Source organism: Parasteatoda tepidariorum, chromosome 7 (assembly GCF_982258835.1).
Source record: "Parasteatoda tepidariorum strain Cologne lab strain chromosome 7, Ptep-v5.0, whole genome shotgun sequence".
NCBI classification, from domain to species: domain Eukaryota; kingdom Metazoa; phylum Arthropoda; class Arachnida; order Araneae; family Theridiidae; genus Parasteatoda; species Parasteatoda tepidariorum.
In genome coordinates this window covers 108,518,930-108,537,459 of record NC_141761.1, presented here as the reverse complement: position 1 = coordinate 108,537,459, position 18,530 = coordinate 108,518,930, and the positions used below count along the sequence as shown (strand labels likewise).

The 18,530-nt window shown below is 33.0% G+C and overlaps 1 protein-coding gene across 5 annotated transcripts in view; it reads left to right on the top strand.

Annotated features, from left to right (window-relative positions):
• Positions 1–18,530, top strand: part of Crag (DENN domain-containing protein Crag) — an 85,159-nt gene that overhangs the window by 26,341 nt on the left and 40,288 nt on the right. For all 5 annotated transcript variants that reach the window (XM_087168465.1, XM_087168463.1, XM_087168466.1 and 2 more), the window contains exons 8-12: positions 10,627–10,693; positions 11,597–11,652; positions 12,865–13,009; positions 16,463–16,556; positions 17,539–17,620. In XM_087168465.1, the coding sequence (XP_087024591.1) occupies positions 10,627–10,693; positions 11,597–11,652; positions 12,865–13,009; positions 16,463–16,556; positions 17,539–17,620 (444 nt within the window). The remainder of the gene's footprint in view (positions 1–10,626; positions 10,694–11,596; positions 11,653–12,864; positions 13,010–16,462; positions 16,557–17,538; positions 17,621–18,530) is intronic.

The window sequence follows — 18,530 nt, the reverse complement described above, 5'->3', positions numbered from 1 at the left end:
AATATAGGGGGTAGCCGCTATCTGGGAAATGTAGTCCCCATAGTTTGGTCAGGAGAGCAATTAATAGTTTAGACCCCCAGGGTTCCCGCGGCCTTGAAAAAGCCTTGAAAAGTACTTGAATTTCATTTTGATTTTCAAGGGCCCCTAGAAGTACTTGAAAATGATATTAAATCCTTGAAAAATTCGAAATGACCTTGAAAAATATCGAAAACTCAGGAAAACAGCCCTATTTCCAGTATTTCTATGTTTAACTTTTGACGCGCGTAAGTGTGAGAGAATGACTTCCCCGTCTTTCAGATGATGACACGTACTGTTTGAGTTTAGGATTTTATGTAAGTTTGGCTGATTTTAGGAATTTTAAATATTGGGAACTGCGCCAAATTCTGACAAAATCTCGATACTTATTCAGGCGATTTTAATATCAATCATCGATCTTCGTATTAGACTTATTTAAAAATTATGTGTTGCAGGGATGAAAGACTTCCGCGGAAATCCGCTTTTTTTCCCCAATTTTGAAAATTTCCGACCGTGTTCCAAAAACTAAAATTTTTGGGAAGTCCTATTGGAGAAACCCAAGCCGCCCGAATGATAGTCGGATTACCGCGACTTCTGCTATAGAGTGGAAAAGAGTCTAAGCGTTTCGTTTCGAGCGCCGATGTTTTTTTTTTTTTTTTTTTTTTTTTTTTTTTTTTTTTTTTTTTTTTTTTGGCTGATTTTTGGAATATTAGGAACTGCACCGGAATTTGCCAAAATCGCGATTTTTAATCAAACGATTTTAATATCAATCATCGATTTTTGTATTTAACTGATTTAAAACTTACGTGTTGCAATTTTTTTGCGCGATTTAAAAATCGTACTAGCAATTCCTATTCACTCAATTTCAAAATCCAATATCGCGATTTGTATTTAGGCGTTTTTAAAACCTAATTTTGCTATTTGTATTCTTGTGAGTTTAAAATCCAACATCGCGATTCGTATTCACGCATTTTTAAATCCAATTTTGCGATTCGTTATCACGCAGTTGTAATATCAGATATCGTTTTTCGTATTTGTACGCTATTTAAAAATTACTGCGATTCGTATTCACGTGATCTAAAAATTATGTATCGTGATTCTTATTTACGCGATTTAAAAATTCAATATCGCAATTTGTATTTTCGTGTTTTTAAAATCCAACAGCTCGATTCATATTCTCGGGATTTTAAAATCCAAAATCGCGATTCATATTCACGCGATTTTAAAATCCAAAAACGCGATTCATATTCACGCGATTTTAAAATCCAATATCGTGATTCATATTCACGCGATTTTAAAATCTAATATCGTGATTTGTCTTTTCGGGTTTTTAAAATCCAACTGCACGATTCATATTCACGCGGTTTTAAAATCCAATAGCATGATTAACATTTACGAAATTTTAAAATCCAAAATCGAGATTCATATTCACGCGATTTTAATATCCAACAGCACGATTCATATTCACGTGATTTTAAAGTCCAGAATCGCGATTCATATTCACGCGATTTTAAAATCCAATTTCGTGATTCATATTCACGCGCTTTTGAAATCCAAAATCGCGATTCATATTCATGCGATTTTAAAATCGAATATCAAGATTCATATTCACACGATTTTAAAACCCAATATCGCGAGTCTTGAAAGAAGTAGAAGTAAGCTTTCTCTTGAATTAGTTACTGTAAAGATGTGATATATTTTTCATTAGTAAGTAATTTAATAGTTGCGCCTTCCTATAATTGCTTAATTTTTTTAAATATATTAGTGGTCAAAATTTTAAAATTATATTTAAGAAAAATTTAAAGTTAACTGTCTAAATGCTTCTGCCACTTTAAATATTGAATAAAAATCTCCCAGCATAATTAAAAGTTGCTTTTATAAATCTCAGAATCATATAGAGCACCCCCCCCCTCCTCCTAGTGACCTGCATTGTAAAGGTTCAGCTTTTTTTATTTTTGTCCACTTTAATGCCTGCTGTTGCAATTCGTTTTAGCGTGATTCAAAAATCGCACTCGCAATTCCCATTAAAGCAATTCAAAAATCTAATATCGCGATTTGTACTTAAGCGGTTTTTTAGCGCAATTAGTTTTTCCGCGAGTTTAAAATCCAATGTCGCTATTCGTATTCGCGCATTTTGTGATATCAAACATCGATTTTCGTATTTATACTCAATTTGAAAACTACTCGTTGCAGTTCATATTCACGTGACCATGTCAAGTGCAAATGATCGATGCTACTGAAAAAAAGTTAATTCAAGTATGAGTGGATAATTAAAAAAGTCAAAGTGACCAAAATTGTTACTAAGAATCTATCAGAAGGTATTGAGGTGAAAGTTGGCAACTGTTTCAATTTAAAATGGTTGACTGGTAATAAATTTAAAATGATAATTAAGCCGCAACATCCAATAATTGACTAATTTTCTTAAATAGAAAAGTGGTCGAAATTTCAAAATTATATTTAAGAACAATTTAAATTTCACTGTCTAAATGCTTCTGCCACTTTAAATATTAAATAAAAGTCTCCCGGCAGAGTTGTTTTTAAATATCTAATTGATATCACAGTATTATATAGAACATTCCCCCCTACCCCGTCTTCTGCCCGAATCTTTGCTTATTCAGAGGTTGTATACCTAGCTTAAAATAAGCCTTAATGCAAAATTCAAACCTGACGTTTTTATGCATCATGAATTTTATTCTCGACTTGATGCCAATCACCCTTGTTTTTTTTTTTTTTTTTTACTTAGATCACTTTCCAAAATCAAGAGAGAGCAATGGAAGTCTTATTTTTCAGTACTGCTATTATCGACTAACATTTATCGTCAAAACATTTTAGTTTAAAATGTTAAATTTTAGTCTATCTTTAACTAAAATTTAAGTCCTTGAGAATTTTATAATAAGTCTTAAAAAGTCCTTGAAAAGTACTTGAATTTTATTTGTATAGTAGAGCATGAACCCTGGACCCCTTAATGTTAATTTAGCTTTTTGCGTTTTCAGTCATATTTTAAAAACTAATGAAGCAATTTAAAAAAAATTACACCCACTCATAAAACTCATTTACATAAAGATAATTTCATGAAAAAAATAATTTTTAATAATTATTTTTTATTTAGTTTAAATTGAGGATGAAAAAATTTTGAATTATAAAGTATGGATATTTTTATACCATATTAATCTACATATTTTTCAGCTTAAAAATCTAAAGTTTCAACTGTTTTTATTTATTAGAAGATGAGAAAAATTAAAATTAATTATTTTGAAAAAAATAATTTGGCAACAATGAAGAAATAATTAAATGGGGCGATTAATATTAAAATGTGATAAATTTACGAGGAACTTGACTTAGCATGCATAGCGTAAAATTTCATTCATACTTTTTTCGCTAATAATCATTTGCTAATCTTTTTATTTTTTTAAACTGTGAAATGCGGTGTTTCTTTTTTAGTCTAAAAATCTATTTGCAACTTAATGAAGAAATTTGAATAAAAAATATTTTATTCAACGAATGTCGAGTTTTATAAAAACATGCTTCTGATAGAATATGATTATACAACAGATTGTGCTTATTTAATGTGATTATTTTTTAGTTTTTTTTCTCTCAATAACTGATACAATTTCAATAATATACATACGTATGAATAGATTTGGAATAAAATATTTATCAATTTCTTGACTATATATTTTATAAATATTAATAAAAATATGTAGTCAACATTTTTAAGCATCTCTCACAACATCGCAAATTTCTCAACATCTTATAGGGTAAACTAACAAGTGAAGGAACACTTCAGCTTAGCTTGCCTTTAAAAAAAAATTTCAAAATTTTTAATTTTAGATAAATGATGGGGTCGACATGTTTGTTATTAAATGCAAATTATGTAAAAAAAATTAGATAAGTTACATAATATTGTTTTAAGCTTTTGGTTAACCCCTTAACTGCCACGGGCGTATTTATACATCTCGGTCAAATGATGAGTTAACTGCCACAGGCGTATTTATACGCTTTCCCGAAGTACGATGCTTTGCATTGCACTGCTATAAATAGAACTACACCCCCAACTTGTGAATACAGTAAAATGACCTTGAAAGTGTTTGCCAATGAATGTGTTTGCAATGAATGTATTACCAATTTCGGAGGAGGGGGAATGGGAAAGGGATGTGTTTGAAAACTTATATCATAATATTTATTGCTTGTGTGTTTCTATTTGAGTAAGGTCGGGTTTATTCTTCTTTCACTTTCGTTTCCCGTGTATATTCGTCAAGAATTCCGCTATCAGTGCAATGAATGTGATGTTGGTTTATGTGTCCAACCATGTTTCAGGATTTATCATACAACAGCTAAGTTTTAACATCTTTTATATTGTATTTTTATTCTTTAATTTAAGTTTTGTATTTTCTTCTTTTCCTTTTTCTTCTCTTGTGAAAGTAAACTGTTTTTAAATTGCAAAGCATTAATCTTTTTCCCCCACCAAAGAACAGCATAACAATGCGCACTTGAGCGAAAATGAATCGCGTAAATTTTACTCGGCAGGTAAGGGGTTAAATAATAAGTAGTAAGATAACCAAGTGAAGGAACAGTTGTTGTTGTCGTGTCTATGCTAGTGCAAAGATTAGAGTCCTCCAAAAGTCTTGATAACAAGGTTTGAAAGTTCTGGAGCCCGATGGCCATGGAGAATTTCGATGGGAGGTGCTCCAAGTTGAAAGAGGGAGCCGATAATGGTCTGGCAGTCAAAAACATAGTCTGGAGTTAGTTGCAAATGAGGACAGTACTTGCAGAGGGGATAGAATTTTATATGGGTGCATGAGATCTTCTTGCCCTTGAAATGTCCAGTACGTAGCTTAACTATTGTAGAGGAGAGGTTTCTTGGGCAGTTTAGATCGGGGATTATTGCTTTGCTAAAATGCTGGTTGTATATCCTTCGTCTGGCGACAGCATTCGCATCTGCACAGGTGACGGCTCGAGGTTGATCTTCGTCGCGTGCTTCCTTTGCAAGGGCATCTGCACATTCGTTCCCCTCGATTCCAACATGAGCTGGGATCCACTGGAGAGTGCAACGGATATTTAATGAATGAAGAAGGGTATTAATTTCTTACGTTATTGATGTTTTACCGTTATGAATGGCTTTGAGTGCTGATTTTGAGTCTGAGAAAATCTCAATTTCTTTTATTGAGTCATTTAGAGAATGGGAGCGACAATAGGCAAGAGCCTCTTCGCTGGTGAAGTTTGAAGCAATTTGGCCAGTGGGTATTTTGAGTTTGAAGCCATTTCCTGAGGGGTAAGTGATGGAGATGCCAGCACCATCTCTATTACAGTCAATATCAGAGGAACCATCTGTGTAGACTATTACGCTGTTTTCCCTGGAAAGTGAACAAACAGTGTCTTCACCTTTTTGTAATAATACTCGGGTTGGTTCCTTTTTTGAGCATGGTTCAAGTAGGTTAGTATTGATTTTAATTTACATAGGGGGCTTGGAAGGAAAGAGAGGCTCTTGAATAATGTCCAGAGATGAGTGGTCAAGACAGACAGCCTCTCTGATGTCTCTGTCAAATTGCAGCGTTGATGATCTCTGAAGCCTTGATCTGCCTGTCCAAGTATCAATAACTCTGCGAGCTATATGGTCTCTATTGTGGCTTCTGATTTTGTTGGTGAATTTTAGAGTGGCAAGTTTCCGTCTGTTTTCAAGGGAAACAAGACCGCATTCAAGTTCGGCCTTGATGTTGTTAGTGGAGGACACTGCACCAATGATGATTTTTGATCCTCCATGTTGGACTGAGTCCAAAGTGTCTTTAACACATTCAGCAGCATGTGCCCAAATACAGGAGCAATACTCAAGTACTGGCCTGATGACGGTGCAGTACGTATTTTTTAATGTTGATGATCTCGAACCCCAGTTTGTGCCGGAAAGTTTTCGGAGGACATTCAATTTCTTTAGACCATTATTTGCTGTGGTTTTGATGTGTTTGGTAAATCTCAGTTCTGGGTCTAGGATCACTCCCAGATATTTAGGATTTTCAACACGTCCAATCATGGTGTTTTGAATTTTTAAGACCGGCTGGAAGGTTCCGCGATTTTTCCTGTCGGTTGAGAAAACACAGTAGTTAGACTTATTAGGGTTTATGGTAAGTTTCAGATCGTTAGCCCATGTTGCAATGCCTTTCAAGCTGAGATTCAGAAATTTCTGAGAAGTTTTGAGATCATGATTTGTGCTCCAGATGGCAATATCATCTATATAGCAGGCGATCCTGGTACTCTTATGGATGTAGGCATCGATTGTGTTCATATAGAGAAGAAAGAGTAGATGGCTCAAGACAGAGCCTTGTGGAACACCAGCATTCATTTTGCGGGTCTTAGAGAGTTCACCTTTGAATCGGACCAAGAAATGTCTGTTCCTCAAGAAGTCATTCAACCAAGCAAGGGCATGTCCTTCGATGCCGACTTCATGGGCAATGTGGACGAGTTTGTGTTGCCAAACACGGTTGAAAGCAGAAGACAGGTCAGAAAAACAGCGACTGTTTTTTCATGAGGTTTTTTCTGTAGTCCATCAATAATTGATTGGCAAAGGTAAAAGAGCTGATTCACTGTGCTGTGATGAGCTCAGTAGGCTGTCTGATAAAAATTTAATTTTTTCCCTCGAATTAGCCAGTTCATGATTCTGGAGTGTATCATTCGCTCCATAAGCTTGCACAGTGTACTGGTGAGTGATATTAGCTCTTGCAGTCAGAGGCGCTTTTGCCTGCTTTCAGAATCGGAATAATAATAGAGGTTTTCCAAATTTTTGGTAGCTTGCCAGAAGTCCAGGAGAGGTTAAAGATATCAAGTAACTGCCTTTTGGCTTTTTCGCCAAAGTGTTGAATCATGCTTCCAAAGATGAGGTCGGCACCTGGAGCTTTCTTTGGATCAAGTTTTTAGAGGGCAGAGTCGAGTTCTTCAATTCTGAAAAGGTCAGAGAAGATGTTGTTCTTAGGGGGCTTATAAGAGCTTTTAATTAGTCTTCTAGTAGTCTTAAGGGTGGCCTTGTCTGTTTTGCTGAAAACGAGTTTGCTGTTGTTGGCATAGAATTCAGCTAGCATATTAGCACATTCAGAATTCGTGTGAGCTGGTTTTCCACAGCAGTTTATGGAGTTTGTCTCCTGATCATCTTGCAGTGGTTGTGAAACTTGACTATTCGGAGTCCTAATGATATTCCAGTGTTTTGATGTTTTTCTAGGATCTAAGGTAGCGGAAAAATCCTCCCATTTCTGACGTTTGCACAAGGAAATCTCCTCTTCAACTTTGTGACAGCTGTTGACATATTTTCTTCTGTTCTCTTCAGTGTTATTGTTCTGAACCTCTGCACACAGAGCATCTCTCTCCGAAAGAAGCTCTTCAATGTGGTTATCTTTCCAGTAGGGCACCCAGTTGGTTTTCCTTTTTCCCCGAGGAATGGAAAGTTTTGCGGATTTTAGTATACAAGAGTTGAAGGAAGTAACCATGTTGTTAAAAGATGATGGCTTCATTAGGTCACAGAATTCTTCAAGTTTGGATGTGAAGATTGGCCAGTCTGCTTTCCTGAAGTTCCAGGATCTTTTCCTTTGCTCATGCACATCAATTATCAAGTTGACCCTGGTGAGAATAGGGAAGTGGTCGCTGATAGCACTGTCAAGAACTTTTCAAGAGATAAGCTGTTCATGTTGATGGTTAATGGTAGTGATGTCAAGAGCTGACGCGGTGCCATTGGTTTTTGAGACGTGAGTAGCTTGATTATTGTTTAAGATTGAGAGGTTTAGGTCGAAGAGTAGATCTTCAACTTGAGAGCCCTTCTGATCTAGTGTAGAATTTCCCCACGACGGACTTTTGGCATTGAAATCTCCAAGCATAATATTTGTATCATTCGTTGTGTTCACAAGATTATGTAGAAGGTCAACATTTATTTCCGTGGCATCTGGATGATAGACATTGCCTATTCTCAGTGAATGCTGAGGTAGGAAGATGTCAATAGCTTGTGCTTCAGTATTACTGTCAGAGTTTCTATTTACTCTACCAGGATAGATCTTAAATTTAATATCTTGTTTGATAAGAAAAGCAAGTCCCCCACCAGATCGATCTATCCTGTCTTTCCGAGTTGTGGTGTATCCTTTGATTTTTAACGTGAGATTTGGATTAAGTTTGGTTTCTTGCAGGCAAGCCACATGAATGTTGTTTTGGTGAAGAATGTCTGAAAGTTCCTCTGTTTTCCTCTGCGTACCATTAATGTTCAGTTGTAGGATATTGAGTGTCTTCGTCGCAAACTTCTCGCCAAGTGCCTGGACATCAGCTCTTGGCGCGTCGGCTACCCCGGACGCGGTAACATGGTCGATTGCACTATGTATTGCACTATTCATAGAGGAGGGGTGCCATTGCCTCCGGAAAGGTTGGACTTCTGCCTGTTGGTCTGCGGGAGCTATTTTATTTTACTCCTACCACCCTAGGGTAAACCTAAGGAGGCATTCCCTGATCCGCCACCTGGGGACATGCTCTCTGGGGGTTACAGGCTCCGCCGAGAGGAAGGAACAGTTTTTACCAGTGAATAAACACTAAATTTTCCAGTAAATGAACACTTAATTTTGAGAATATTTGATGCTCGTTAGGGATCCATAGGCCACACAAATGTCTAAATGTTTCTTGGAATTGCAACATATAACCACAGTTAACGTGGAAAATGTTACTTTTTTTTCAGTCATGGAATGGAAAGTAAAATATGTTTGAATACATAATTAAAAAAAAAAAATTTAAATTTTTTTCTCGTAGTTTAATAGTCCGTTCTAAATTATGAATGTTTATCATTGTGTAATCCGATGATGTTTTTATTATTATTATAATTAGATCACTTTTTCGTTTACTCTTTTCCCCATATTTTTTTAAGCTTTTTTTTAAAATCTTTTTAAGCATTTTTTTTTCTCTTCATCATACTTTCTGCTTTAACTTTCTTTTTCGGCTCTTTCAATCTCTTTAAATTTTCGTTCTTTTTCTGAAGTTAATGCAAAAAAGTAATTTATTTCTTTTTCTTTAGATTTAACCTTCCTCTTTTTTCCAAATTTTTGGCCAATGTAAATGTATCTTCGAAATTTCTTTTGATTTTCCAGTACCATTTCTAGAATTCCTCACTGGATAATAAATGAGAAAAAGGAGTTTCGAAGTTTGAGTAAAATCTATCTCTCATTGACTTATATCTAGTGGGTCTTCAGCAGTGCTTTTGTTTTTGCAACTAACAATGCCTCAAGAGGACTTATCTCAAAATCAGTTTTTAAGATACTTTCATTATCAGTGTTAGTTGTATCAGCTTCAGTGCCAAAATTTGATTAACCAAATGTTCTTTTTGAAATAAATTCTTCCATATTGAGAAAAGCACAGGCTATTGGATACTTGGGAGATAAAACTTTTCTGTCAATGTTCCTTTAAAAATTTGCAACATGTGAGATTTCTTTCTCAAGCTTCTGAAGAAATAGTGAATCGTTACTCTCAAAGCATATGTTTTGTTGATAAGCTGTCTTGCTCATTAACTCTTGGTGTCTGTTTTGCATGCATTTGACAAAGTCAACGTTTTCTACATTGAATGGAAAAATATCGCTTTTCATAAAAGCATTTTTTCATCAGTTAATGCCTCAAAATCTTATTTAAAAATGGATGTAAAATTTTCTCGGCATATTGTTTTACAATTCTTTTGCTTTCAAGATCTAACAGGAGATTTCCATGAATTAGGTAGAAAACTAAACCAGAAAATTTGTTTCGGTGAACAAAACTTGCTCAGTTTCAAATTGATATGAGATTTATACCCTTCCAGAAGAAGCAAAATAGGAAATTTTGATATCATTTTTAATTAGCCATGGGTAGAAGCATTTGCAATATATTTGTAAAATGTTGCTGCAGTCATCATTTTATTTCACGAATCGCTTTTTCCAATGAAATATATAGCAGGGACTGATTCTGTAATATCTCAAAGAATTCTTCAGTAAGATAAAATACTAATGGAGGTACTTTAGAATATAAATCCTTATAATTTTTAGGGCCAAAGATTTTCCCGTTTAAGGGCAGTATTCAACTCTTGTTTTGTTCGCATTGTAAATGCAATCACTTTTTTAAAGGATGCCAGAGCTACTTCCCTCCTAAAGATTCTTCTAAAGTTCTTAAAACCAGTATTTCAAATATAATTCTCTAAGGGAAGTTTATGTTATATGTTTATTTATATGTTTATTCAGAGAAAGTATGTTTTTGTGTCTGATTTCATAACTTAATTAATAGTTAGCTCTAATTAATTAACATATTTGAGGTCACCCCCAGGAACCATTAAGATAGACACTTAGTTCGTGAAAATCCGATCATTAGAACAAAAGTTATTCAGGGTGATATCTTTTTTTTTTTTTTTTTTTCGCGGACTGTACAGGGAAAACACATGGAAAAAGCTTAAAATCTTATATTATTAAAAGCTTATTAAATAGCTTAAAATCTATATTAATAAATTGATATTGAATGCATTTTTCTTTTAATTGTACGTCTTATATATCTTAAAATTTTTAACAATAATTTAAAGAAAAACAATATTTAATAATTTAAGCAATGTTTTACTAGAATAAAATAGTCTTTTTTTTTATTTTCTAGAATAATATCTCATTTCATGCTTGAAGTTCCTTTCCCATCAGTACAAAGACCAAGGATTTTAATTCAGGTATGCCATAATTTTATAGTTCTCCAAATTTTAAAGGTTTAGTTTATACTATTGTCTAAATATCTCATTTATCCTAATGCCTAATTTATACTAATTTTGTATTTATTTATGTTATCTAAAAAATTCATTCAATCAGCTAATGATTCAGTATTATATACAGCTTTGTGATAAAGAAAAGTAACTAAATATATCAGTGTGCATAGTGTTTTCAAAAAGTGCTTAAAGTTGCTTATTTTCGATTTTTAAAAGCCTTTAAATGTACTTTTTTCATTGGGTGTTTTTAAAAAGTGCTTAATTTTCCCTTTTCCAAAATAAGATTTTTTTTTCTTTACCATATCGATTTTCGCCCCGTATTATGCAAAAGTGTGCTTTTCTCCTTGTTCTATTAAACATTTTCACAATTCATTCAACCACAATCTATTTTGGTATACTCTCGCTCCATAATGTATGAAAACGCCAATAATTTTACATATTTGATTAAATACTTGTGAGTCCGCTTGTGCGTCTACTTAGCTGAGTTCGGTGAGATTATTGCCCTCTCATGTGCAACTCTGTTGCATTTCGCAAGATATTCTCAATTTCAGGCTTCATTTTTTACCCTCTGATATCGAATCAAAAAATCTCTTGATCATTTTATAATGACTAATGTAATCAAGAAAAGAGTTCTTTGTCAGAAATTAGTTGTTTTATCATGATCACGTAAAGTCTTTAAAAATTACTTTGCATTTTGTTAATGCATGTAGTGCTTAAAAATATTTTTAGAGTGCTTCAAAAGTGGTTATTTTTTGTTGTAACATTTGGCTACGCACCCTGTATTAAATTTAAAGACATATTACTTTTTTTTAAAAAAAAATTATTTTCTAGTGAAGGCAAATGAATGATAATGTTGTATTTTTCCTCTAGCTTTCTGATTATACTATTACGCTTGCCCAACCAGGAGATACACAGCTGCCACTTACGTAAGTGCAAATAGAATTTAGTTTAGGTGTCTTATTGAAATATGTTTGATCAATATTCAGGTAATCATCTCTCCGTATAGGAAAAAAATCATAGGGGCTGTTGCCGAGTATTTTGTGTTTAACTTAACTTAACGTTACATTTTGCTTTGCTGCCCAAATATAAGACTTAGAAACTTAAAATTACTAAGACGTCCTGTGGCAGAATTTTTTCGGGCTTTCTGCGACAAATCTCTCCAGCATTAATATCTTTCTGCAAGATACTTTTAATAATAACAAATATATATGTTACTAATTTGAAGTAAAAGCGTCAACTTGAGAAGAAAAAAACTTTTCGGAAAAAATAATTTAATTTTTAAAATTGAATGTGTAATATTTTTTATTATATTATTATGAGCTTTATTCTTACATTTTGTAGGGAGAAAACACACTAATTGTTCCCTTTTTCATTCTTTGTAAGTCATCATCAAATTTAAAAACAAATTAAAAATAGCGAAATCCATAGCAGTAACTAACGAGAAAAAAAAAAGAACGGCGAAATCACGCCAAATCGAACTCTTTTAAAAGGGTATTACAAATGTGTTTTTTCATTTCAGGATTCAGTTGTTGTAATAAATAATATGAGATTAAAAATATCGGATTTTAAAAACTATGTGGAAATCAATAGCAATAACTGCAAAAAAAAATAGAATGAATATTTTTGCAGAAAAGAAAATCAAACTTTTTACTTCATTATTCACAAATAAAAATAGAAAAGTTACAAGTTTTTTTTCCCACTTTGATGTACAAGAATAATGGCATAGAGAGAATCTGGCAAAGAGAAGATAGAAGCTTTCGAAAATTTCTGCAGAAAAGAAAACCAAAATTTTTTACTTCCCAAATGAAACTCAGTAACATGCTGTGACAATGTCGCCGTGTTGCCACGATTCCGCCACGGGGCTAAGGCGTGTAGAAGAGTGTTCAGGAATTACGAAGCTATAAAAAAAAAACATTCTATTATTTGTTCGAGAATTATTAACTGTTAAACTTGTTGTTAAAAATACCATACGGGCCCCTCTGCAGTCCTTAAGAATTCAACTACTGAGTTGAAATTTGGCATGCTGAAAGGGCCACATTTGTTTATGAACTTAACACAGAGTTTTTTTTTTTCGAAATTCCAATTTGATTAAAAGGTATTGAAATTTGTCTGCACATTTTTAATTTTGTTCTTTTTAGGGGTGCTTCTTTTATTCAGCTACTGAAAAATGTTGGACCTGACAAATGCCTTAAAATCCTACTGTTTGCCCTGACTGAACAAAAAATACTTTTCCATTCATTGCGGCCTGATGTCTTGACTAGTGTAGCCGAAGCTGTAGTAATGGTAACTGTTTTTCTATGTAGATTTATAAGACTCCTTTTAAGAATAGTTAAGATTAGACTAAACTTTCTTTTTTCAAGCTTGCTATTAAAATGTGTATTACCGAAAATTGCACCAAATTAATTGTTTTGCTTCTTCTAAAAATTATCGTGACATGTTAGGTCTGTAGTGGTTGGCTTAGGAGCAAAGAGCGAGTTAATCACGCACCTAATTAAATAATTAGATCCAAATTTTGGGTTTACGACTACTAATGTACCGTATCCTTGTAATTTTGAAACCAATCCAGAAGACAAGGGAACTCTTGGATCAAGTATTGGAAGAAATTTGCCTTCATGGAGGACTTTTTGATGGAACTAACCCGTATTTGCATTACGTGGAGAGGAACACCACGAGAACTTCCCACGATTAGCCTGACGGCAAGGGGACTCTAACCCATGATCCGTCTACCAATTAGAATATTTCTCATCAGCACTGTGGTCGGTGCAAGCTGGATGCGGAATTCATATCGACCAGCCATCGCCGAGATTGAACCCCAGTTCACCTCATGGGAAGGCGAACGCTCTGTCACCTGAGCCATCACGGCTGTGGATCTCCTATTAGGAGAAATTTGCTGTTGTGGAGGACTTTTAGATGGAATTAACCTGCATTTGCTTTACAGGGAGAGAAAAACCTTTTACGGTTAGCCTGAGGCAAGGGGACTCTAACCCATGATCCGTCTACCATTGAGAATATTTTACGTCAGCAGTGTAGTTGATGCTAGCCGGGTGCTTAATTCGTATCGACCAGCCATCGGTGTGATTCAAACCCGTTCTCCTCATTGGAAGGCGAACACTCTATCTCCTGAGCCACCACGGATCTATAAAGAAGAGTAGATGAAGAAGAAACGGTGCAATAGGCTGGTTTTTCCTCTGTGAGAGTTTATTTTTTTCAAATATTGCATCCTAGCTGCTGAGGTCCCTTTTGTTTTACTAATTGTTTTTAATTGTCAATTAATAAATCTTTTGTTGCTGTTATTTTATTGAATTTACTTCAAACGCAGTAATGCTCGTCATTTAGTGCCAAACGAATTCTTCGTTTTTCAACTTTTTAAAAAAGTGATATGGCCAATTCACGTGGACACTAAATAAATTTTTTTTTTTTTCAAATTTAATAATATCTTGTGTGAGAAATGTAGTATCCAATAAAAACACCAAAATTGTCAGTTACTTAAATTAGGTTAAAGCAGTTAGTTAAGAAATGTAACCTGTAATAAAGATGTACTTTTAGATTACAAAAACCAAGTTATGTACTTTTGATGGTACAAATCTGCCACCTCTGGAACTAGAAATTCAGCACAAACTCACTATAAATGCAGTTTTTTGCTCATCTACCTAGCAATGCTGAATAAGCAATCCAAAGCCAACCTACATCCTGACTAGAGGAAGAGGCTGAGGATCTGTCTCCTCCAACAACTCTACTCAACCAACCAATATAAGACCGAATTAACTGATCCACTTTTTAGTTGACTTATAATACACTATGGGACCCCTAATCCGTCATCCTGAAATCCGACAGGACCCGAAATTCGGCACTTAATCCGACCTTCTTTTTTTTCTTTCTTTTTTTTAAGAAATTTTTATTGATAAGAGAAAAAAAAAGTCAGTCATGTTCTCTTTTTATTTGGAATTTTTTTCTCATGAAGTAAGTAACTATATTCTATCTTTTAAAAATAAAAACATGAAAAAAAAATAAATCTGTGTCAAACAAAACATCTGCATTTCTAATGAACAAAATAAACAAATTCAAGTTGGGAGAAACTGATCAATCAATCTTGACAGCTGGGCAAGTGCTTTATTGGTTTGTCCCCACATTTCTCTCTCCTGTTAGACCATAAATTAGCCACACCCTTTTGACATTGAAGCTTCTTTCTCACATGGTGTACAAAATGAATTCTGTCCCTTTTGCTGCTTTTTTTTGATTTATTTATCTTTTTATTTGATTTATTTATCTTTTTATTAGTTATTAACTGTTACTTTTTTTTTTGTTCCTTGTTAACTTGTTTTTTTTTTTAATTTTTTTTATCATTATTAGTTGTTTGCTTCTTTTTTGTAGTTATTCATTGTTAGTTTCTTAGCATTAATTGTTACTTTTTTTGTAGTTTCTTGTCAGCTTTTTTTTTTTTTTTTTTTTTTTTTTTTTTTTTTTTTTTTTTTAAGCGAGGTGAGCGTCTTTTGTTAAAACAAAATGTTATGTAAAAGAAAAAAATAAGAACAATGATCTCGCGCCAAAGAAGAAACGATTATTTCTTTTTCGAAGGATTTGGATTATTTCATCTTGAATTATTTCTTCGGATTATTTCTTGATTATATCATATTGATTATTATTTTAATTAATGAAATTTATTATTTTAATTAATGAAATTTCTAAAGATGGGACAGTTTTAGATTCACCCCATCATAATCTACAATTGAAAGTTAGCTAAATTTATTGGTTTTTCTGAAATTAACAGCATAATTGAATTATAGTAATATATGGGTGCCATATTGGCATTGAAATTCGGCAAATTCCGAAATACAGAATTTCGTCGGTCCCGTGAGTGCCGAATTTTGGGTCCCATACTGTATACTCAAAAATAGGTGCCGTCTCATATACAGAACCAGAAGGTGGAGTTGTACGAGTCTAACGCATGAGAGTTCAGCCGCTAAAGAACTGTGCTATCCTCCAATCATGCATGTCTGAGTTTTAGTGTCATCCTTTCGACAGTAAAAGTACAGGTTTTCATTCGGATCATCATCTGTTAAACATCTTATTCTGAGGAACTTGGATAATCTAACAGAGGATAATCCACTTATCATTGATATAAATTGTTGGAAAGTTGTTGTCCGTCATGTGATATCGCAAGAATCAGCAACGAACCTGTTAACACGTCTCTTTTCAGGCAGAGTGTGATGGTGAGAAAATGCTCTATTGAAAAAGTATGTTGTTATCACAAACATGGTATTTCATAAAATGAATTTATAATTGTTCTTTAAACAAATTAAAATTTGTGACAACTTGGGCGTTTTTATTAAAAATTCATACATTTTGGGACAATACTTCTCACCGAAGATAATATTATTTGATTTTTTTAAAAAAAAAGAATATCTGTATTGCTATTATTATATGTAAGCATATTTTTAGCAATTTTGGAATCCCACCTTATCAGCAAAAATAAATAAATTACAAACTTACGTAAGGGTACTTTACAAACAACAAATTACAAACTTACATAAGCATGCATTACAAACAACAAATTACAAACATACATAAGAATGCATTACAAGCAACAAATTACAAACTTACATAAGCATGCATTACAAACAACAAATTACAAACTTACATAGGCATTAGTGGAAGATGTAGTCACAAGAAGGAAAATGTTTTCTATAAATGATTATTTTTTGCAGTATTCTGAGCTGTATCCGTCTATTTTTTTAGCTCATTTTCCCGTTCCATTGGCAATGTCCTTACATTCCTCTGTGTCCGCTTGGTTTATCTGATGTCCTGTGTGCACCTGTGCCATTTCTTGTTGGTAATATCATTACAGCTTATTGCAATAAATTTACTCATTGTAGGAGTCATTTTAATGACAAAAATTTGGTCTACCTTTGTAACTTTTATTGTTCTTGAATTGAACTTTTTACAAAAAACAAATGTTAAAACATACCTTTAACAGAATACATTATCATAAAAATAGACTTTTCTCTAAATATATTATTTAAGAAAGCTCTTCAGAAAGGTTTCATTTTAAGAATTGATAATTCTAGATAGATAAGTAGAATTAAATAGATTTTAAGATTAGATAGATAAAGAATAGATATTTTTCATTCATCATTTTAAAACTCCTTAATAAGATGCATAAACTAAAACGTTCAGGTGAAATGTTCTTTCACCTACATTTAAATTTTAATAGTTCTGGTAAACCTAGAGTAAACTACATGAAATTTCAAATGTTGCAAAAAAATTTCTAAGTATAAAAATGCAAACAAATCATAACAAGATTAATAATAGTTGATCAAGATTTTTGCTTGAAATAATCATGAGTAAATTTTTTATTATTGAAATAAGATAACAGAATGGAAAAATAGGAACTATTTCTTGGTTTAATATTTCAGTTTGTAAATTCTATAAATTTACGTAAGAGTTTTAAATCCAATAAAATCTTTGAATTTTAGTAATTTCTTCAACTTTGTAGTGAATTTTCTGCAATTTTAAAAATTTGGGTTGGCAGCGATGGGGTATGAATGAGTATTTAAAGTACACTACATGGATAGATTGCTTATCAATAGTGGCAAAATAAAATAAGTTTTATATCTTTGTCATTAAAAACTAAGTATAGAATTTTATTAATTTCTTAAAACATGACATCATCGTATTAGTTTATCTTATAGGATAATGTCATATTTTACATTTCATAAGAATTTAGTAAAATTATCTTGATCTTATTATTCTTTGAATTAAAATTTGGTTTAAACTTGTTTTATGATAATAAAAAATATGTGGATACATTTTAGGTGTTGATTCTCGATACTTTGATTTGTTTGATCCTCCTCAAGATGTAACCTGCATTGATCTTGATACAAATTCTATTTTTACGTAAGTTAATATAAATTTTTCTATCTTAAAGTGATTTCTTATAAATGTTCTTATTCAACTTTTTTTTCATGTTTTTTTAATTATTTTATCTATATTTTTTATGCTTAATTTTTTGGTTTTTTTAACCATAATTTATTTTATCTTTATTTAACCCCTTAACGATTGGTTAATTTTAAAGAAAACTGTCATAAAAGTGCCTATTTTTTTTTTACTATTGCTATTCTGTGTTTTTTACTAATGCTATTTGATTAGTGCTGACATCTAGTTTAAAATAAACTAACTATTTACAATTACCTTAAAAATACCCTGGCACTGCCATCAGTTGTGTAAAATGAGAAATAAAATGTTTTCCGATCAAAAGAAATAAATTAGTTTTATTCTTATTGGCGCGTTACTACTGAACACTCCAGCCCGGAAATATTACAGGAGCGAGAAATAGAGACCGAAACCTCACCCCGTCAATTTCACAGGAATGAGAAGGAAGGGGTTAACAGGGTGCGTAGTGCTTTTAAAAAGTGCTTATTTTCGTTTTTGAAAAGTGCTTAATTTTCCTTTTTCGAAAATGAATTTTTTTCTTCTTTACCATGTCGATTTTCGCCATGTATTATGCAAAAGCGTGGTTTTCACATTCTTCTATTCAACGTTTTCCCAACTCATTCAAACACAATGCATTTCGGTGTACCGTCGTTCCATAGCGTATGAAAGCGCCAATCATTTTACACGTTTGATGAAATCCTTGCGAGTCCGCGTGTGCGTCTACTGAGCTGGGTTCGGAGAAATTCTAGCACTCTCATGAGCAACTCTGCTGCATTTTGCAAGATATTCTCAGTTTCAGGCTTCATTTTCCACCCTCTGAAATCGAACTGAAAAAATCTCTATTTTTTTATGGCGGCTAATGTAATCAAGAATA